Source organism: Prionailurus bengalensis, chromosome A2, assembly GCF_016509475.1.
Source record: "Prionailurus bengalensis isolate Pbe53 chromosome A2, Fcat_Pben_1.1_paternal_pri, whole genome shotgun sequence".
NCBI classification, from domain to species: Eukaryota; Metazoa; Chordata; class Mammalia; order Carnivora; family Felidae; genus Prionailurus; species Prionailurus bengalensis.
This window is the reverse complement of record NC_057348.1, coordinates 51,471,795-51,493,084: the sequence shown is the minus strand read 5'-3', so window position 1 is coordinate 51,493,084 and position 21,290 is coordinate 51,471,795. Positions and strand designations below refer to the sequence as shown.

General features: G+C 42.6%; 2 protein-coding genes across 7 annotated transcripts in view; one reads left to right on the top strand and one right to left on the bottom strand.

Moving 5' to 3' along the window:
* Window positions 1-2,726: 2,726 nt before the first annotated feature.
* On the top strand, window positions 2,727-8,193 carry FANCD2OS (FANCD2 opposite strand). 5 transcript variants are annotated; one of them, XM_043588095.1, is made up of 2 exons: window positions 2,727-3,164; window positions 7,621-8,193. In XM_043588095.1, exon 2 carries the CDS (start codon window positions 7,629-7,631, stop codon window positions 8,163-8,165), a length of 537 nt encoding a protein of 178 aa, XP_043444030.1. In that variant the 5' UTR covers window positions 2,727-3,164; window positions 7,621-7,628; the 3' UTR covers window positions 8,166-8,193. The 5 variants fall into 5 exon arrangements, with proteins under 5 accessions (XP_043444030.1, XP_043444028.1, XP_043444029.1 ...); XM_043588093.1 differs by lacking the exon at window positions 2,727-3,164 and adding an exon at window positions 3,171-3,401; XM_043588094.1 differs by lacking the exon at window positions 2,727-3,164 and adding an exon at window positions 3,408-3,648.
* Window positions 8,194-9,241: 1,048 nt separating this feature from the next.
* The window catches only part of FANCD2 (FA complementation group D2), a 64,673-nt gene continuing 52,624 nt past the window's right edge, over window positions 9,242-21,290 (bottom strand). The window contains exons 35-44 of one of the 2 annotated variants that reach the window (XM_043588090.1): window positions 20,494-20,587; window positions 19,356-19,478; window positions 18,462-18,555; window positions 17,711-17,782; window positions 16,957-16,995; window positions 15,891-15,965; window positions 15,067-15,141; window positions 13,970-14,116; window positions 12,340-12,435; window positions 9,242-9,651 (exon numbers count right to left, since the gene is read on the bottom strand). In XM_043588090.1, the coding sequence (XP_043444025.1) occupies window positions 9,580-9,651; window positions 12,340-12,435; window positions 13,970-14,116; window positions 15,067-15,141; window positions 15,891-15,965; window positions 16,957-16,995; window positions 17,711-17,782; window positions 18,462-18,555; window positions 19,356-19,478; window positions 20,494-20,587 (887 nt within the window). In that variant the 3' untranslated portion in view covers window positions 9,242-9,579. The remainder of the gene's footprint in view (window positions 9,652-12,339; window positions 12,436-13,969; window positions 14,117-15,066; window positions 15,142-15,890; window positions 15,966-16,956; window positions 16,996-17,710; window positions 17,783-18,461; window positions 18,556-19,355; window positions 19,479-20,493; window positions 20,588-21,290) is intronic. The other variant, XM_043588091.1, reaches the window with a different exon arrangement.

Below are 21,290 nucleotides of genomic sequence, written 5' to 3'. Positions count from 1 at the left end.
TTTTTTTTAATTTTTAGAGAGAGAGAGAGCAAGCAGGGGAGAGGGGTAGAGGGAGACAGAGAATTTCAAGCAGACTCCATGCTCAGCAAGAAGATTGACATAGGGCTCGATCCCATAATCCTGGGATCATGATCTGAGCCAGGAGTCAGTCACTCAACTGACTGAGCCACCCAGGTGCCTGAGATGTACTTTTCCTTCAAAGGTGGGACATCTCAGTTTCAAATCACAAATCTACCAAAGAGGAGTCACTTCACCCCTTTGAGCTTTTGTTTCTTCATGTGTAATACAGGAATAACAACATGGATGGATTAGGATTGTTGGGAGAATTCTGTGAGAAAGGATAAATAAAACACAAAGCACAGTGCTTGACTCTTCACAAAACAGACACTCATGAGTTTACATTTCCTTTTTATGTAGAAAGCAGAAAATTAAGTACACATATCTATCCAACTTTTTTTCCCCAGATTAATGGCCTTCCATGGACAAGTCAGGCTCAGCTCTTCTCTTTTTCCAGGACTTCCTATACACCTATTCTAGGGTCTCCCCTGTAATTCCAAACAACACAAGGATGTGGTGCTATGCTACAGTGAAGAATATTCCTCTGGACTTCTGCAGCTTTTTCCTGTATGCTCATCGAGCTTGCTGTCAGGCAGTCCTTCAGTATGGGTTTGCCAGCGTGGGAGTTGTTCACAGCAGAAGTTGTTACCGATGAGTGATGCAGGGCTACAGAGGCAAGCCCTTTGGGAGTGCTGCTGGTGCAACAAGTAGTGCTTCCAGGTGGCAGATTGCCTCAGCATAAGAGTACAAGGTTCCGGTCTTTAGATCTGTCATATGTTTCACAGAACTCCGGGAATCTTGTCAATGACTTCATGGATAATAATCAGAGTGGAATCAAATTCTTGAAGAAATGTGTCAATTGCATTACATGTGGTCATGTGAGTCTTTTTTGCAATCATATGCACTTAGACCATCATTTGTGCAGCTATGGATATAGCATGTGCACCATAATGTTGTTAGCCTCTTTGAAAGAACTGCATACTCTTTTGGCAGAGCAAATGTGGCTATTGTCATGACAATCCGTGAAAACAGTGCACACAGAATGTTGAGCACTGGATCATACAGTGCTACAACAAAGGTGATGTTGTAGGTCATCAGTAACTTGTAACATGGGAGATTATGGTTTTCCATATATGTGTGATAGACGTGGAGCTGGAGTATCAGAGCCAGAGGTGATAGCAAATTGTACCTCCGAAAATGTATCCCTTAGAGCTGGGCAGACTGTATAGAGGGCTGTGGTACAGAATGTCTTAACAGCACAAAGCCCTCTCTAGCCAACAACTTTTAATTATATAATTTTACTTTGGGGGTTTTAATATTTAAAAAACACAACTGTGCAATAAAAACTGTTCTGTTTGCTTTTTAAATAGCAGTGTCTCTTTTTTTTTTTTTAATTTTTTTTTTCAACGTTTATTTATTTTTGGGACAGAGAGAGACAGAGCATGAATGGGGGAGGGGCAGAGAGAGAGGGAGACACAGAATCGGAAACAGGCTCCAGGCTCCGAGCCATCAGCCCAGAGCCTGACGCGGGGCTCGAACTCCCGGAACGCGAGATTGTGACCTGGCTGAAGTCGGACGCTTAACCGACTGCGCCACCCAGGCGCCCCAGCAGTGTCTCTTTTTATCAAACTTACTGGAAAATAAAAATAAACTTACTGGAAAATGATTTGCAATTCAAATCATTTCAGTCTCTTCCAAGTCTAGACTCATCACTCTCTGTACCTCTCTCCATTTTCTGACTTCCCTTCCAAACTCTCTTCTCCATTTTTCTTTCCTTCCACAGGGTGCCACACACACACACACACACACACACACAGAGCACATATGACAGTTCTTGATCTCTGCCCCTTAAGACCTCTTGACCCTCAAGACCAAGACCATCTGGTCTTCCAAACAAGGATCTTAGCCTGACTCCACACCCATGCCCCCCATCTCTCCTGTTCAGCTTCACCCAAAGAGCCAGATAAAAGGTGACAGTTCTTATTTATGCTGTGCTCTATAGTTGGAAAAGTGCAAGGGCAATTTCTGGGTAAGGTAAGGGCAGGAAGGACCATTAGTTTAATTCCTGCCACGAATATTTCAACACTGCCACGCACTGGGATAGCCAGGCACAGGAGATATAGGAGTTAATTGTGTAGACCTGTCTTCCCTCAGCCTTCCAAGGACATTGTTTGCAGTGACGCTTACAAAGTTGTTAAATCACTCACTGTGGTGAAATGGTCAGTTCTTCAGCTTTGTTAGAAGACGACAGCATCGCCTTTTTGGGGGTTTAATAGAAGGCAGAAAAACGATTTTGGGTCAGGAAGTCAAGGGAAGACACGTACCTTTCCTCTTGTTCGTGAGAGGTGAGCATTTATAAATACTGTCTCCTTGTGCTGGGACCACACCAATGCAGCAATAAAAGCTTTCAGCCTGAATACGTCTTGAGCGTGGTTTAAAGCGTGAAGACTGGGGCTCTTGGGAGACTCAGTCAGTTGAGCATCCCACTCTTGATCTGGGCTCAGGTCATGATCTCAGGGTTCCTGAGATGGAGCCCCGAGTTGGGCTCTGTCTGCGCTTACAAGCCAGAACCTGCTTGGGACACTCTCTCATTCTCTCTCTCCACCCCTCCCTTTGCCCCTTGCCCACTTGCATGCATGTGCGCGTTCTCTCTCTCTCCTCTGCCCCATTCAAAATAAATAAACTTGAAAAAAAAAAAAAAAAGACTAAAGACTAACTCAACACTAACTACAAGTCCCGGGACTTCTATGCAGGTTCCTGACCACACCTTTTGAAGTGGGCGTGTCGCCCTCCGTGACTATCTGAAAAGCACAAAGGTGTAGCGGGGAAGAGAGGAGGAGGGGGAATGGAGAGGACAGGATTCGAACCGAGTCCTGGACAAAGGGTTCCAAGGCGGTGGGGGTAGAGAATCTAGTCCTGACACCTCCCAAGCTGGGCGCCTGGAGCCCTCAATCCCGCGGCGGCTCGGGCTCCCCCCCCCCCTCCCCCGCCCCGCCCCGTCCCGTCCTGGGTCACAAAGGCGGTTGCCAGGCGCCCGGCGGAGAAGAGAAGTGGCTCGGGAACAGCGGCCGCCACTCTGGAGCGTGCGGCCCCGCGGAGTTCAGCAGGTGAGCCCCCGGCCCGGATGGTGGGACCGGGCCCGGGCTCCCACCGCCACCTCCGCCTCGGCCAAAGCCGTCTGGCCCCCACCCCCGTTTAGGGACCTACAGGGGACAAGCCCCTCTGTCTGCTGGGAAGGGGAGCCTCCCCCACTCCCGGCAGCTTCAGCCTCTCCGGATCAGGATCGCAGTTCACAGTTCACGAAGATCTCAGCTGCACCTGGACGTTCACTTCCCCTTTCCCAGGTGGGGAAATCGAGGGACCTATTTCCTTGGAACGGGAAGAGCGTGTAAAGGGGAAGACTTTTGGCCAGGAGTACAAGGTGTTCCGTATCTGGGAGCTATTAAAGCAGCTTAAACAGACTTCCAAGGTTGAACCCCTACTGGAGTGGATGACGGTGATTTCAGGTGGTGGGAGTGGAGTGAATCGTCTTGATTTAAACCTTGTGTGGAAGTGGTGTGATCTGGGTTCAGAAGGCCCCTCTCAACCCAGGTTGGGTCTGCCCAGCACTTAAGCTGGGCATTTGATAAAGCCTTTTACCTCCAGCCCTATCTGCTCTTAGGAGTGAAGGATTCAGGAAAAGGATCCTGGGATTAAGTAATCTTTTTTGGTCATATGCTGAGGAGTTGTTAACACCCTGCACATTCCACCTTGCCATGGTGTTGTACCAGTGCAGCCCTGATCTTCTAGTAGTGGGTGATGACATCAAGCATCAGAAGACTTTCACAGGATGTTTGTAATAGACAACTATCCCTTCAGTGTCAATTGCTCATCCTAAGGCAGTCCAGATATTTGAACACAGTACGTGAAGGAATGTACAAAGACAGGAAAAACAACAGTTGAAAGAAATCAACAAACCTCCTTTATGCTAAGCACTGTCAGGGAGAGGTCTTCTGATTTGAAATGTCACCAATAACTCTTTTGCTTTTATTTTATTCTTTTCTCCAAAAAGAGGTCCAAATATATGCATGTATGTTAACATGTCTCGTTAACACACAGTGTAGTCTTGGTTTCAGGAGTAGAATCTAGCGATTCATCATTTACATATAACACCCAGTGCTCATCCTAACAAGCGCCCATCACTCATTTTCCCCACCCCCAACAACCCTGTTTGTTCTCTATATTTAAGAGTCTCTTATGGTTTGCCTCCCTCTCTGTTTTTATCTTATTTTTCCTTCCCTTTCCTTATGATGTTCTGTTGTTTCTCAAATTCCACATGAGTGAAATCATGTGATATCTTTCTCTTCTTTTGCTTAGCATAATACCCTCCCTCCAGTTCCATCCACATTGTTACAAATGGCAAGATTTCATTCTTTTTCATTGCCAAATAGTATTCCATTGTATGTATGTGTATGCATATGCAAATCATACAGACACATGTATGCGTGTATATATATGCACATATATATGCATGTATCAATTCATCAGTTGATGGACGTTTGGGCTCTTTCCATACTTTGGCTATTGTCAATAGTGCTGTTATAAACATTGGGGTGCATGTGCCCCACTGAATCAGCATTTTGGTTTCCTTTGGATAAATTCCTAGTAGTGCAATTGCTGGGTCATAGGATAATTCTATTTTTAATAAAAAAAAATAGTGAGGTACCTCCACAATGTTTTCCAGAGTGGCTGCACCAGTTTGCATCCCCACCAACAGTGTAAGAGGGTTCCTCTTTCTCCACATCCTCGCCAACACCTGTTGTTTCCTAATTTTAACCACTCTGACCAGTGTGAGGTGATTTGTCATTGTGGTTTTGATTTGTATTTCCCTGATGATGAGTGATGTTGAGCACCTTTTCCTGTGTCTGTTGGCCATCTGGGTTTCTTCTTTGGAAATGTGTCTATTCATGTCTTGTGCCAATTTTTTCACTGGATTGTTCTTCAGGTGTTGAGTTTGGCAAGTTCTTTGTAGATTTTTTATACTAACCCTTTATGTCATTCGCAAGTATCTTCTATTCGTCAGTTCCCTTTTAGTTTTGTTGTTTCCTTTGCTGTGCAGCAGCTTTTTATCTTGATGAGGTCCCAATAGTTCATTTTTGCTTTTATTTCCCTTGCTTTCAGAGACCTGCAGCCGAGGTCAAAGAGGTTATTGCCTGTTTTCTCCTATAGAATTTTGATGGCTTCCTGTCACATTTAGGTCTTTCATCCATTTTGATTTTATTTTTGTGTATGGTATAAGAAAGTGGTTCAGTTTCATTGTTCTACATGTTGCTATCCAGTTTTCCCAGCACCATTTGCTAGATTTTTTTCCATTGGATACTTTTTCCTGCTTTGTTGAAGATTAGTTGGCCATATATTTGTGGGTCTATTTCTGGGTTCTCTCTTCTATTCCATTGACCTATGTCTGTTTTTGTGCCAATACCATACTGTCTTGATGATTACAGCTTTTTTTTTAAAAATTTTTTTTAACATTTATTTATTTTTGAGACAGAGAGAGAGAGAGAGAGAGCATGAACAGGGGAGGGTCAGAGGAAGAGGGAGACATAGAATCTGAAACAGGCTCCAGGCTCTGAGCTGTCAGCACAGAGCCTGACACGGGGCTCGAACCCACAGACTGCGAGATCATGACCTGAGCCGAAGTCAGACGCTTAACCGACTGAGCCACCCAGGCGCCCCGATGATTACAGCTTTGTAATGCAGGTTAAAGTCTGGGGTTGTGATGCCTCCAGCTTTGGTTTTCTTTTTCAACATTACTTTGGCTATTTGGGATCTTTTGTGACTCCATACAAATTTTAGGATTGTTTGTTCTAGCTCTGTGAGAATGCTGGTGCTGTTTTGATTGGGATTGCATTGAATATATAGATTGCTTTGGGTAGTATTCACATTTTAACATTTGTTCTTCCAATCCATTATTTCCATTTCTTTGTGTCTTCAATTTCTTTCTTAAGCCTTCTATAGTTTTCAGCGTACAGACCTTTTTACCTCATTTGTTAGGTTTATTCCTAGGTATTTTGTGGTTTTTGATGCAACCGGCAACTCTTTTTTAAAATTAACTTTACTGTCTTACAAACTATGGTGGAGGAGTCAACTTTTCACATTTATTGGGCAATTACTAGATAGGATGGGATCAGATCTGCTGCTGTTACCTTTTGTGGGAGAAGAGAGAAGAGGCAGAGAAAAATACTTGACTGGAAAGAAAAGGGAACTACTATGCCCCTTAACACAATACATAGGTGCTCAAAAATGTTAGCTTCTTAATTCAGTAAAACCTTTTATATATTGGCAATTTTATTTTTATTTATTTATTTTTTTTAATAGAGACAGAGCATGAACGGGGGAGGGGCAGAGAGAGAGGGAGACACAGAATCGGAAACAGGCTCCAGGCTCTGAGCCATCAGCCCAGAGCCCGACGCGGGGCTCGAACTCACGGGCTGCGAGATCGTGACCTGGCTGAAGTCGGACGCTTAACCGACTGCGCCACCCAGGCGCCCCTATATTGGCAATTTTAAAGCAGAATGATAGAAAATCCATTTTCTACTTGAATAAATTTTGAGTTAGCAACATCCTCCCAGCCCTTTCTTTTTCCTTTAAGGGGGGGAAATCACAATCTTAACCACTGGGTCTCCCATAACAAACCAAAGTCAAAAATAAAACACACCTAGAAGAATCAGAAAAATGTTTAAACATTTATTTAAAGACTGTCCTTTGGAAACCTTTTTTCTTTCTAGCCTGGTGTAATTCCTCTGAGGTGGTACATAAGTACCTCAGAGCTCTGAGAGAGCTGTTCCCTTATGTTAAAAAACAGGTTTTTAGGGTCAAGAGGAGACAGTCTCCATAATGAAGAATAATGAAAACCTAAGTTCCTTAAAAGGGACAGCATCAGAAGTTCTCAAATAGTAAGTGCATCCGAATACCCTGAAGGGTTTAAATGTAGATTGCAAGGCCCTACCCCCAGTTTCTAATGCTATGGGTCTAAGGTAGGGCCCAAGAATGTACATTTCTACATTTCCTAGATGGTGCTGAAGCTGCTAGTGCCAGGATCATACTTTGAGAAGCCCTGGTATAAATAAAGTACATGGGATTTAGAGTCACAAATATCTGGTAAGATACGGCCTTTCTGAGCTTCTGACCACAAATAATGTCTCATCATGAAGTGCCAGCATCCTCTGCCACCTCAGAGGTGTAGATTCTGTCTTTAGCAGTTATAATGGTGAACTGGGGTATTCCATTTTGGACAAACCCATTTCCTCACCTGTAAAATAGGTTAAAACCTACCTTCAGAGGCCTGTGATAAGACTTAATAAAGTTTTAGTATACATAGTAGTTGCCAGATTCAATACCTGTGACCATCCACTACTGCACTTTATAGAATTACTAGTATCCTTAGCATCTATTGGAGTCTGTTAATGAGAACTACAGAATAAGTTAAAGTCAATAATGAAACAAATAAATGTGAATTTAAATGGCCATGCCCTCCCCAAAACCATGCTAGGGAAATTCCATGTTCTGATTCCTCTTCTTTAGGACTGTCAATGGCAGGATACCAGCTCTGGTCACCATGGACCCCACTGGATGAGAGCTTCCAATGGCTGCGGCACACAACACCTACATCTTCTTCAAAGCACCCTTTTAGGGCTTCCCCCTGCTTCCCACATACCCCTTCTGACCTTGAAGTGCAGCTGTGCTTTCAAGAGGTCACTCTAGTTCTAGACAGCCCATTCCTGGAGCCTGGGGTGAGTCCCAAGTTACCCTGCCACACATCAGAGCTCCAAACCACGAACAACAAGAAAGGGCTGGTCAGGAAGCCCCAGCCTGTCCGCCTCAGTGGAGTGGATTCCGTGTTTGGCAGGGTCATCACAGCTCAGCCACCAAAATGGACCGGAACCTTCAGAGTTTCAGACAAATCAGCCTTTTGCAAAATCATCAGCCGGGAGCACCAGTGGCCCACTGGACTTAAGGAACCTCAGATTCAGATGACAGTGACCATGTGCAAACAGATGCTGCGCTCTATCCTCTTACTGTATGCAACATACAAGAAGTGCACTTTTGCCTTACAACACTCCAAGTAAAGGGTTCCCATCTGATTCCTGTTCCTTATACCATGCCCTTTTACTATGTGTCTGAAGTTTACAGAAACCTGTCTGTGTAAAGGAAACTGACATCACCCCAGCAATCTTGCTTTTCTGTCACGCAGTGACAATTCAGGAACCCCTTTATTTCCTTTCCCCTCCAAATAAGGCCAGTGACCGGAGCAAGGGAGAACATTTCCACTGTAAAGCTGAACAACATTTAAAAGAGAGTCAAACTAGCGTTAACATGTACATGTGATAAAGAACCATTAAACCATATAAACCAATTAGCCTAGTGTGAACTCACTTCAACATCTAAGACCACATCATGTTCCCCAAACATGAGCTGGGGAAACAAAGGGGTGTCAAGGAAGAAGATTATGGATTTCCACGTACATGAGGACGAAGGGATCAAAAATTTATAGATGGCTCAAGGATTAAAAAAAATAATAAAAAAATAATCCCCCCCCCCCACCAAATCAACAACAAAAAACCCTAACAACCACATCCTAATGCCACTGGAGAGTACTAAAGTGGGTAGAAATATTAACAAATATTAAATAAATATTTATAGCCTGGCAAGAAAGAACTTGGAGGCAGCAATGAAACTGGGCTTTCTGGCGGAACACAAGAGAGCTCCCCATTTTAGCTGGTGTACTATTCTACTTCTAATAAACAACAAGTAATTTCGTAGCATTCTTGTAACTAGATTATAGGCATAACTCAGAATAATGTGGAAATAAAATAAACATATATACAAAGTCAACATGAGTTTGATGGTGCCTTTTCCCTCTTTGTCTTATATCTATAGGATGACCAGAAAATTTTTAAAAAGCAGCCAGAATTTTCCTTTTGACTTTCTTTGGGAATTGTCCAGAAATTTGTCACTCCTCCAAAAATATCACAAAGATTTTCTCATCTCAAGTAAAGATGGTCCTTAGAATAGGAAATATGTGATTTTAATTGGTAGAAGTGATGTGTTCACACCAATTTCCATTATTTCTCTGCATAAACCCCAACTGAATTCCATGTAATACTTGACTTATGAAGGAAATTCAAAAAGAGGAATGAGGTAGTTCAGGCAGAACTTAAAACAATTTATTTGTAAAACTGGTACAATCCTAAATTCTAAAAGTTTCAAAACTAGCTCCCAAAGCCCAGTATCTATTCCACAGCATAGCACTGCCACGTTTGCCCAAAACCAATAAGTAATGCTACAGGGGAATCATGAGCCAAGGTCTTTGATGATGACAGACAACCTATGAAATTCAAATTTGGCGGATTCAGCAAAGCCCACCACCCCAGTGACAAAACAGGATGCTTCCAGTAAGGAAGGCAGACAGATTTCAAACCCTAAACACAAAACAGGAAGAGGCTAGCAGACATGGGGAAGGGGCAGCAGTCTCTCTGTGGTCTAATCGGAGTCATCATCACTCTCATCACTATCTTGCTCCTTTTCTCCATCACTTACTTCATCTTCACCATCCTAAGGGGTAAAGGATAATTAGATATTTTAGGTCATCTGAATAACCCCATGAATTACAAGACTGCTCCCATGGGATTTACTGTACTGTATCATCATTAAAACCAATGACGGGTGTTAAAACATTCATCTGAAAAAGGAATTGAGGCTCCCCTGTTATTTTTCTATTGTGACCTCTTAAGCCAAGACTATGGAGGAAGGCCACTGGGATAGCAACCTATGACATTTTGCAACTGAACCAAATTCACAGGATTTTTACATAAGCCATGGTCCTCCACCTCTACTGCATGTGTGTGATATAGAAGAAAGTAGGTACTCAATATAGAATGAAATGTTTGCTAACTTAAAAATTCTGGTGTAGGGGCTCTTGGATGGCTCAGTCGGTTGAGCGTCCGACTTTGGCTCAGGTCATCATCTCACTGTTCATGGATTCGGGCCCCACATCGGGCTCTGTGCTGACAGCTCAGAGCCTGGAGCCTGCTTCGGTTTCTGTGTCTCCCTCTCTCTCTGCCCTTCCCCTGCTCGCACTGTCTCTGTCTTTCCAAAAAAAATGAATAAACATAAAAAATAAAACAAAATAAAATAAAAATTCTGGTGTATCTTGGGACACTTGGGTGGCTCAGTTGGTTAAGTGTCCAACTTCAGCTCAAGTCATGATCCCGTGGTCTGCGAGTTCGAGCCCTGCATCGGGCTCTGTGCTGACAGCTCAGAGCCTGAAGCCTGCTTTGGATTCTGTGTCTCCCTCTCTTTGCCCCTCCCTCACTCATGCTCTGTCTCTGTCTCTCTCAAAAATAAACAAACATTAAAGAAAAATTGGGGATGGGGGGACCTGGTTGGCTCAGTCGGTTAAGCCCCCGACTTCAACTCAGGTCATGATCTCGTAGTTTGTGAGTTTGAGCCCTACATCCAGCTCTCTGCTCTCAACACAGAGCCTGCTTCAAATCTTGTCTTCCCCTCTCTCTCTCAAAAACAAAGATTAAGAAAAAAAAATTTTTTTTAATTAAAATAATTCTGGTGTATCTCACCAGAGGAATTCAGCATAAAATTCTTTGGTCAGTAGGGGCACCTGAATGGCTCAGTCAGTTAAGCATCCGACTACTGCTCAGGTCATGATCTCACGGTTAGTGAGCTCAAGCCCCCAAGTTAGGCTCTGTGCTGACAGCTCAGAGCCTGAAGCCTGCTTCGGATTCTGTGTCTCCCTCTTTCTTTGCTCGTCCCCTGCTCGCTCGCTCTCTCTCTCTCTCTCTCTCTCTCTCTCCTCTCTCAAAAATAAATAAACTTTAAAAAAATTAAAATCTTTGGTTTCCAGTTTTAATCTGGGAGGCTTGCTTAGGAGAAAGTACCAAACTAATAAGATACTGTTGCAAAAATTTTTTTATGAGAACAAAGTAGAGGTATACTATACAAATACAACAGAGGACCATGTAATAAAAGTATTTTCATATTAAATGATCTTTCTGCATCAGCCTCAAATTGCATTATAGAGAGGCTTTACAGGAGGGGTTCTTAAATTTGAGCTTCTTGGTGTCTATAACCCACCCAAATTGTAACAAAATTTAATAAAAATATTCATTTTTCTTCAGCTTTCTGTAAAGTCCTGAAAATATCTGTAATAGCCCAGAAAAGAATAAGGACCCCTTCCCTTACTGTAGTCCTTAGGGACTGCAGCTTTTGATTCTGTGCTTTAGTTTCCACCAAATGCGTTCATGTTTCTATCTTATATATTCACAAAACATATTTAAATGGTTTAACTCATTCTTCTCAACACTCAGAGAACACCAGACTGCTTCTTTTTTCCTCTATAAAATGGTTTTTTTCAACTCGACAACATATGCCACAACTTGAGAGAGTCTTTTGGCCCCCACAGAATTTCATATAAAAACAGAAGCTTTTCTGGAGGCAATGGTGAAGAGCATAGAAGTCTTTGATTACAAACGTAAGCAGGGTGGGGTACCCGGCTGGCTTAGTCAGTGAGTTGCAACTTTTGATCTTGGGGTCATGAGTTCGAGTCCCATGTTGGGTGTAGAGATTACTAAAATAAATAAACTTAAAAAAAACCACAAAACATAAGGGCGCTTGGGTGGCTCAGTCAGTTAAGCATCTGACTCTTGATTTCAGCTCAGGTCATTCTCACAATTGTTGAGATCAAGCCCCACACTGAGCTCTACACTAAGTGTGGAGCCTGCTTGCACTCTTTCTCTCTCTCTCTTTCAAAAATGTATAAACATTGGGGTGACTGGGTGGTTCAGTCAGTTAAGCATCTGACTTTGGCTGATGTCATGATCTTGCAGTCCCTGAGTTCAAGCCCCGCATTGGGCTCTACGCTGCTTCGGATCCTCTGTCTCCCCCTCTCTCTGCCCCTCCCCTGCTCCCACATGCACACTTGCTTTCAAAAATAAACATTAAAAATATATATAGGGGCACCTGGCTGGCTCACTCAGTTAACCATCCAATTCTTCTTTGGCTCAGGTCATGATTGCACGGTTCGTGAGTTTGAGACTCACACCAGGCTCTGCACTGACAGCAGAGAGTCTGCTTGGGATTCTCTTTCTTTCCCTCTCTCTCCCTCTCTCTCTCCCTTGCTCATGTTCTCTCTCAAAATAAAAAAAAAAAAAGCAAGTTCTATACTTTCTACTGACTTTAAAAAATACAACTGTCAACTGCACAGTCTGGGGCCTTACGCAGAGATACCTCTGTTGCTTTGCTCTTGGAGACCTGGGATGTTGTATTATCCTCACTCTCCTCGGCTGTGCTCTCCTGGGAATTCTGGGATAGTATCTCTTCACCCTAAATGCAGATGGGCCAAGAAAAATGGTGGGTTACAATAAACATATTTGGGGGCTCAAGGTGAGAAAGGCTTGGTTTGTACGTAACACAAGATATTCTAGCCATTCAAACATGGTCAAACACAGACACCAAACTGTGATCTAGTACCTAAAGAAGTGATAATCACACTTTCTGAGGTAAGTGTGGCTCCCATATAATATATAGTTTTATAAGAAGTCTATTGTTGCATTCTAGTATCACACTAGATTTTACAAGGCCAGGACATACTGGTGACTCATTTAATGTTGAGTATCATTCTAAAATTTCCCAAATACCTTAAGGTATGTGACCACCAACACACCAACTACAAATGGCCATGTAGAAGCTGAAACACCGCATACAAAGTGGTTTAAAGACATCAGCTTTTCATCATTTCTGTTTGGACTCAAATCCTGGCACCTCTCACTTACCGCTAAATGACTTTAGGTAAGCTACTTAACCTCTCTGAGCTTTACTCTTCTCAGGGAAACTACAGTATTGTTTTATTATAGTATTTTGTTTAATAGTATTGTGCAAGAGGCACCTGGGTGGCTCAGCTGGTTAAGTATCTGACTCTAGGTTATGGCTCCAGTCATGACCTCACGGTTTCTGAGTTTGAGCCCCATACTGGGCTCTGCACTACCAGGGTGGAGCTTGTTAGGGGTTCTGTTTCCCTCTCGCTCTGCCCCTCCCCTGCTCGTTCTTTATCTCTCTCTCAAAATAAATAAACTTAAAAAAAAAAAAAACCAGTACAGCGGAAATAACAGTACCTCATAAAGCACATGTGAAAAAGGAAACTAATTCTCTGGGGTGCTATTCTTTTCATATATGAGATTATAAAACCCTGAGCTATTGTATATGTGAATGAGAAGGACTTGTACCCTATATGACAATTTCTGGGGCGCTGGGGTGGCTCAGTCCGTTAAGTGTCCAACTTTGGCTCAGGTCATGATCTTGCCATTCATGAGTTTGAGACCTGAGCTGTCAGCACAGAGCCTGGAGCCTGCTTCAGATTCTGTATCTCCCTCTGTCTCTGCCTCTTCCCCACTCACACACTCTGTCAGACAGGTGAAAGACCTTAGAAATATTTACTTGTTAAAAATAGGCAGAGAATAATTTCAGAAATAAGACAGACTGCTTAGGGAAAAAAAAAAAAAACGAAAATAACTTTTAAAAAAGTCTGTCCATATAAAAAAATGTTGTGAATCTACCCTCAGTAGATTCTCAACAGGAGCCCACTCTGGTTGAGGAGAGAGGTTTTACTGATCTGGCTCTTCTATCTCTGAGCCATTGTTATTATCAGTGGCATGCTTTGGTGCCTTTGCTGGCTATGATGAGGGGTGGAGCCCATGACTAAGACCATAAGCAATCTGCCCTAACTTTAAGAGCAAAATGGTCATAGCCTTAAGAGAAAACAGTCTTGAGAGAACAGGGCTCAGCTGACCTCCTTGACATACCTTCTGATGCTCTCACAAAGAACAGGAGTAGATTATCACTGGCATGCCTCTAGGCTTACCTGCAAGTCCCGGTTTTTGAGGTTGCCCAGCCAGAAAGCCTCCCTGCAATTGTTGAAGATGAGCATGGCTTTCACTCTGCAAACTAACAGCTCCAGCGTCTTTTTGAGCAAAGGCACGTGTTTGGTGAGTTTCATGTCCTGGTGAATCTGAATAGAAACCAATGCACCCAACTCACTTGGACTATCATTCTTTCACATTCCTACACAGAAACTTGTGAATTCCTGACATCGTGAACACTAAAAAATAGCACAGGTCCTCCCAGTACAGGCCAGAGACACATTTCTGTTAAACAGCCATCTCTAAAGAGAATGGCAGCTCTCCTTCAAGCTAAAAGAGCCTAGAAGACCTAACACCGACACCTTAGGTTCTTCTTCATAACCTCTTATTGACTAATTATCAAGGAATTCACCTAAAATATTCTTGAATATGTATTATACTGATATTAAACAACAGAGTATCCCTTATAACTCCACTGTTCAGCACCTTCTAAAGTTAGAACGAAGTGAAGAAGTGAGCCATAGGAACTGAATTGAAGAATTATTTGGTTTGCCTGTGACTACAGAGCTCTGTGGTTCTGTATGCCTTCAGACAAAAAGTGACAATGGTTCAACTGTAGGCTTCAAGTGGAAAAATCCTCTAATGGTAAAATGTTCTCACAAGAGACAGATGTGTTCTTTGACAAGTTAGTAGAGCCTGAAAAGCTCTACAGATGGTTGCTTTTAGAACCACCTCTTGTCTCTAGCAGAAAATCATCACTTATATAATATTCCTCCCACCCAGAGTACTTTATAGCAGCAACACATCCACCAACATTCTCTATCTCTCACCAAAGAGAAGCTTCTACAGGAAACAGTGCTATGGAGTTTGAGTCAAACTTCAGAGCCAGAAACTCCCCTCTATGTGATTGCCCAATTTCAACTAGCAACTAAGGATCTGACCACTCTGAATTAAACTGTCTCTGGACACACACAGTCTCAAAAATAAAGACTCAAGAAGGGTAAAAAAGGATGAAGGAAGTGGAGCCCATGGATCTCTTGATCACACTGAGATTAAGCCAACAGGCAGGATGATGCAATGACTTGCTTTCCCCTCTTACCTTGGAATGCCCACACAGATGATGAAGCAGCCTCGTATCCAATTGGAAGGTTTCCAGTAAGCTCAGAACATCTTCCTACAACCAACAAAATTCATAAATACCATATTAAATGCTCTAATTTCATTCTAGATGCAACCAAGGGCTCCAAAGAAGATAAACCTTGCAGGTCCCAGCCTTGTATTGGTAATCATCTCAATTTGGCCCTCAAAGTGAGGACTAACTAGCTATCCTCCCCTTTCTCTTTCTAGGTTATAAGGAGGAACCAACCAAATACTGTGAGAGTGTCTTGCAAACTTGCTAAATATGTGTAAGGAATCAACCTTTGTTTTTATCCTTATTTCACCACTCTAACCCTGAATTTCACTTGGCCAAAAAACCTCTCCAGACTATCCATTACAACAGCAAAAAGTTTATGACCCAATGAGCTGTTTACTACTATTACTATTATTATTATTGTTATTTCTGAGGGTAGACCTAGAGAAATGCAAAGGAATAAGCAAATGACACACTGATCCATGAGGTGCTGGGAATGCAGCAACACAATAAAATCAAGCTAAAAGGAACAACTACCCCCAGATCTGGAGTAAAAGTAGAAAGGTGGGTTCAAATCAGAGTGGGTCTGAGGAGTTTAGCCTACTTTGAAATATTTGGTCCAATATGGGCATCTTTGGTGATAGCTGAAGTGGACCAAAGGAGCCCCAGTAGAATGGTGGCCCAGATCTTAGGAATGGGACCACCCCAATTCCGAGCTCAGGAGTCACCATGGATGTATCTTCTGAGTAATTGTACAGAGCACACCTTTCTTCTGTGTTCTCAGTTCTTACCCGGTGTTTTCTAAAACTGAAGTCTAGGAGTGGCATACACTGCTTCAGAAATGCTTCCACAAAGAGACGTCCATACTGAAGAAGAGAAGAGACACACTAGTGATGACCTCTGTTGAGGTCTTTCACCAGAACAGCCCCTGCCTGAGGTAGCATAGCATCACCCAGCCCAGGGGCTTTATCTTATTTTTGTATATAAAAAATAAGCAGGGAGGAATCCAAAAGGTTAATTTGGAGAATGTAAGTTTAATTCAAAAACTAAATGGGCCTGCTAACTAAGCCTCAGAGTTAGGCAAACTTACCTACCCTAGACACAGACAATGAGCAGAAGCCTTGATCCATGTAAGAATGAGAGCACAGAAAACAGAGGAGGGCCGCATCTCCCTAAGGACCACTTACACCCAAAAGGAAAAAGGTATAGAGATGAGGAAGCACATAATCAACTGCCAAATTTAATGATCAGATAAACCACTCTCCCTACTCACCCATCTCCCACACTGGGCCAGGGCAGAGAGAGTAAAGAGGAAGAGAGGGACTAGAAGATAACAAGAATAAGGTGCTATTCACTTGGAAGGAACCATCAGGAGTCGGAAAGACACATTCTCCCAATAACATTCCCTAGCTCCTGACCCATCATCAAATCTAAGGCTAATATGGGCTCTCCCCTTGGGAGAGGAGTTCAGTGGTTATCAGGATACCAGCTTCCACATTCATGAGGCCAGCCATGGGCTTTAAAAAGAGCAATCACCCACTCCTCCTTCCTCCCTGTTGCCTGGGAAGGAATGGCAGGAGTGACTTTTGTTCTTAAAGTCAGCCGCCCTGAATCCACTCCTGCTAGTTCTAAGACTCAAACCAAAAATTTTCAAACTCATAGAAAAATTAGCTTCTCTAGTCATCCAACTAGTATGGGAAAACATATCCATTGTCTTTTCTAAACTACCACTTGTTAGCACAGATTCTGAAAATTCTGGCTTATGGACAAAGTATTAAGCAACTCCTTTCTGCTGAGGCCATCTCTAGAGATCCACAGGAACAATAAATACTAACGAAGGCCAGGTCATTTTCTCACCTTCAAACATACATGCAGAACAGGACGACTATCAAACACCTGGAGACACAAAAGACAAGAAACCAAAGCTGAGGTCTGCTCCTTTGAGCACCCCCAGCCTCTTCCCCATTGTGCAAATCACAGCTCTGGGCAGTGTAGAGAATTCTAAAATGAAAAAGGCATGTCAATAGTTAATTACAAAACAGAAATTAAAGTAATCACCATCACTGAAATTCAAAAAAAAAGGAAGAGGGAAGCAAAGAAGAGTAAGAAATTTACTCTAACTCAGGGATATTAACTCAGGGATATTAAGATGGCATTGTAGAGGTCCTAACCTTGAAGTGAAGCCTTAAGACAGATGGACTGAGAGGCAGAAAGGCGAGAGAATGACATTCTGAGCTGGGAGAATACCCTAGCAAAATCATGGAGTTGGTGAGAGTACACATTGTGTCTGAGGGATAAAGAAGGCATTCAGGATTGGAAAAGGGAGCTAGTGGGAATGTACTCAGATCACAGAGGACCCAAGACAAGGTGAGATCTGTTTAATAGTACTGTGGCACAGACAGAGAAAGAGGAAGGAAGAGAAGGAAAAAGACATTGCCTTTTCAGAGAAGAAGGGGTTATCCAGGATGGGTAGAGGGATAAGGGAAGACAGGGAAGAACAAACCCCAAGGAAGGGTGGGGAAAGGAGCAGGAAGGTCCATTTTGGAAGCCAGGACCCTTGTTGGTTTCTATAGTTAGCTGGTGAGGTGGGTCAAGGAGCCTCCACATTCACCTTTATTAGGTTGATGAGGATACTGAAGTCTCGAACAGCCATGTTCCAGTAGAGGAGCTTCTCTTCATGAATCTGGGGGTAATCAAATATATAGGCACTTCTGAATCAGCCAAGCACTTCTATTATTGTATTCCCAATAATATATGGGTCTTGGATTACAAAGCTATTCAGAGATTAATTTAAGCCAATTATTCTCTCAGAGATCTTACCAGTGCACCCACAAGATGGCTCTGAGGCCCGCATACATATAACACTAAGGTACCTCAGACAGAGTTTCTAAAAAGAAAACTCCTCTTCAGTAACGTCTAAATAGGAAAAAGCCTCTGTAACACACCTGCTGGTGTTCAGATCCCTGTGGCTTCTCTGATACCTATGCTGTCAGCAGTCTAGCTCAGCTCTGGTTAGTGTACTGCCAAGGCCCAGCGTGACAGCATCTTAAACAGGCCTGCTCACCTCATACTAGCTCACAAGCAGCAAGCTGCCAGGCATGGGACCAAACACATTTTTTCCAGGGCTATGGCTTATGGAGAAGCCTGAGCATTCCCTTGGGTAGTAGCCAGGGAATACAGAACCCAATCCTCTCTCAAACTGACAGGAAAGAAATTAAACCAAGAGTTCTTTGAAAAACAATCCTGGATCTCTGTAACTCAAAGGAAGTAGCTTAGAAGAAAACCTGGACCCAAGAAATAGAAGACACAGAAGCTTCCTAGTTACTCAGGTCTACTTCTTGTGCTGGGAGTATCTGACCCACCTGTTGCGAGTCTGCTGCTGTGCCAGCCTGAAGACCTTTCACTGTCTTCTCTAGTTCAGCCATCATCACTCGGAAGAAAATGACAAAGGTGTGCCTAAAAGGGGAAAATATGCACACCCATACAAGGATGACTAGTTAGATAGAACTTCCTAGGAAGAAGCCAAGGAACCAAAAATCATTTCCTTCTCCACCTCTTTGAATTTCCTTTCACTAGGGTCCACTGTAAAAGAATGGGGGTGGGGGTTGAAAGGATTAAAAAAGGAGTCCAAGAAGATGGCCTGTGAAACAATGGAATTAACTTTATGAAGGGAAACGGTGTAGTGGCATGGAAAGAGCCATGAAGTGGTGGTAAAAAGATCTGAATTCAAGTTCCTAGTTCCATAATTACTGCATGTTTAAGTCTGAGTAAGTTCCCCCTCTAACGCTCATTCTCCTCATCAGTACAACAGGGATAATGATACCCACTCACAGAATCGATGCAAGGATTAAATGACATAAAGAATGTGAAAGTGATTTATAAACTTTGTATGAGACAAAAAACCCACTGAGATGTACACATGATTGGATACTATAATCACTTTATCCTAAAGGTGGTTAAAATATTAATCTCATTTTAAAGGATGAAAGTACTAACAAGACACATTTGGTGACTAAATATTTATTGTCTTTGAAGACTCTACTGAAAATTCATTTGTCACTAAGGTCCTTTCACATGGGTTGATTGAGAACCCCTTGGAAAGAATGCACAGTATACGTTCTATGTGTTGAATGAATTACTGTACCTACCATCTGTAATAGAATTAGATGAAGGGTAAGGTAGTTATTTGGAAACCACATACATTGGACAATGTGATTCTAACTTAGGGAAAGAACTGGAAGAGAGAACTCCTTTACCTGGTTAGGGTGGGGAATGTGGAGGAAGATCCATCTTTAGGAGAACTGATCAGTTCTGGAACACCAACCCCAGCAATCTCCTCTATGGCCTTCAGAACACTGTCTGTATGCTCCAGGTAGATGCTGCATTGAGAGCAATAGGAGTATGAACACATGTTACAGAATTCCTAAATCAAGATTTCCTTCTTGAGATATTACCAGCTATTTAGCTTTACAATAACTACTAGCATTTATTCTTTAAAAAAAATTTTTTTTAATATTTATTTTTGAGAAAGACAGAATATGATTGGGGGAGGGGCAGAGAGAGAGAAGACAGAGAATCTGAAGCAGGCTCCAGACTCAGAGCTCTCAGCACAGTGCCTGACATGAGGCTTGAACCCACGAACTGTTGAGATGATGACCTAAGCCAAAGTGGGACACTTAACCGAGCCACCCAGGCACCCCTAGCATTTATTCTTAATAAGATGAAAATTCCAGACAATTGTCAGGAGGTAAAGGAAATGATGTTTTAATTGGAAATACAGTTAGACACTTTGGAAGTGATGGATGAGTCTTGGATATAGTAGGCAATACATAACGATGTAACTCTGGGGACACCAGGGTGGCTCGATTGGTTAAGTGTCCAACTCTTGACTGTGTCTCAGGTCATGATTTCGCAGTTTGTGAGATTGAGCTCTGCATCCAGTTCCCTGTTGACAGTGTAGAGTCTGCTTGGGATTCTCTCTCTCTATCTCTCCCCTACTCATGCACTCTTTCTCTCTCTCAAAATAAATAAATACACTTAAAAAAAAATTACAAAACTCTGGTTAACAAGGCACAATACAACTACAGACGCCTCCATTTTCTCCTCTATAATTTAATAATAAGGAACTAGCTGACAATATAAAACAGAACTAGAGGATCTTACAACCCACATATTCCAAATTGTTATTTTATTTTTCAAGCATAATCAACATATCATGCCACATTAGTTTCAGCTGTATGATACAATTATCCAACTTTTTGTTAATTTCAAACCTACTTCATGGTTTCCAAGTTCCCCCTAACCACAGTAATTCCTCAGTCTTTGACCAGGCAAGAGATCCCAACAGTGACAAAATGGACTATTCGGCTCATGTAAAGAAACCGAGGCTCTCACCTGAGCAAAGTATGGAGCTGCTCAGTAGAGATGCTGCTCTTCTCTTTCTCCCCACTTGGCCATACCCGACAGAGGAACTGTTTGGCTAATGAAGCTGTTGGAGAAACAAGACAAACGCATTTCACGCATGGAAAATTGACCAAACTCTTGTTTTCCAGTCTTTTGGGGGGTGATTAATGATCAAAAGGATTATTATTATTTACTTTACTTTTGAGAGAGAGAGAGAGAGAGAGAGAGATTGTGAGCAGGGGGAGCAGCAGAGAGGGAGGGGGATAGAGGATCAGAACGGGACTCTATGCTCACAGCAGAGAGACCCATGCGGGGCTCAATTGCATGAACTGTGAGATCATGACCTGAGCCAAAGTCATACACTTAACCAACTGAGACACACAGGCACCCCAAAAGGATTATTATTATTTTTTTATATTTACTATGAAGTTCCTAGTCTAACAGACAATTTGAAAAAAGCTGCCATGGGTTCCTGCTCCAGTGGTCCTTCTACCAGAAATAAACCTAAGACTCAACACATTCCGCCCTCTTACCTTGTCCTGACACACAAAAACATAAACTGAATAGACACACACTGCTGAGCAGTAGGAAAACCAATCTTGTTCCTCCTGGGCAGACCAATAAGCCATGGCAACCTCAGATTCACACCAAACGCTCCCCTTGAAATTAACAGGAAGTAATAAAAGGTTTGTTTTGCATTTTCTTCTGGTGTTCTGTCTGTACTGCCAATTAGGATGTATAAATCAATGAGTTGCATTCTAAGAGCTATGACCAAAGATAAAGATTAG

Bases quoted from the DNA above. Each gene is read 5' to 3' on its own strand.
- FANCD2OS (XM_043588095.1), top strand. From the start codon at position 7,629: ATGGCAGGATACCAGCTCTGGTCACCATGGACCCCACTGGATGAGAGC.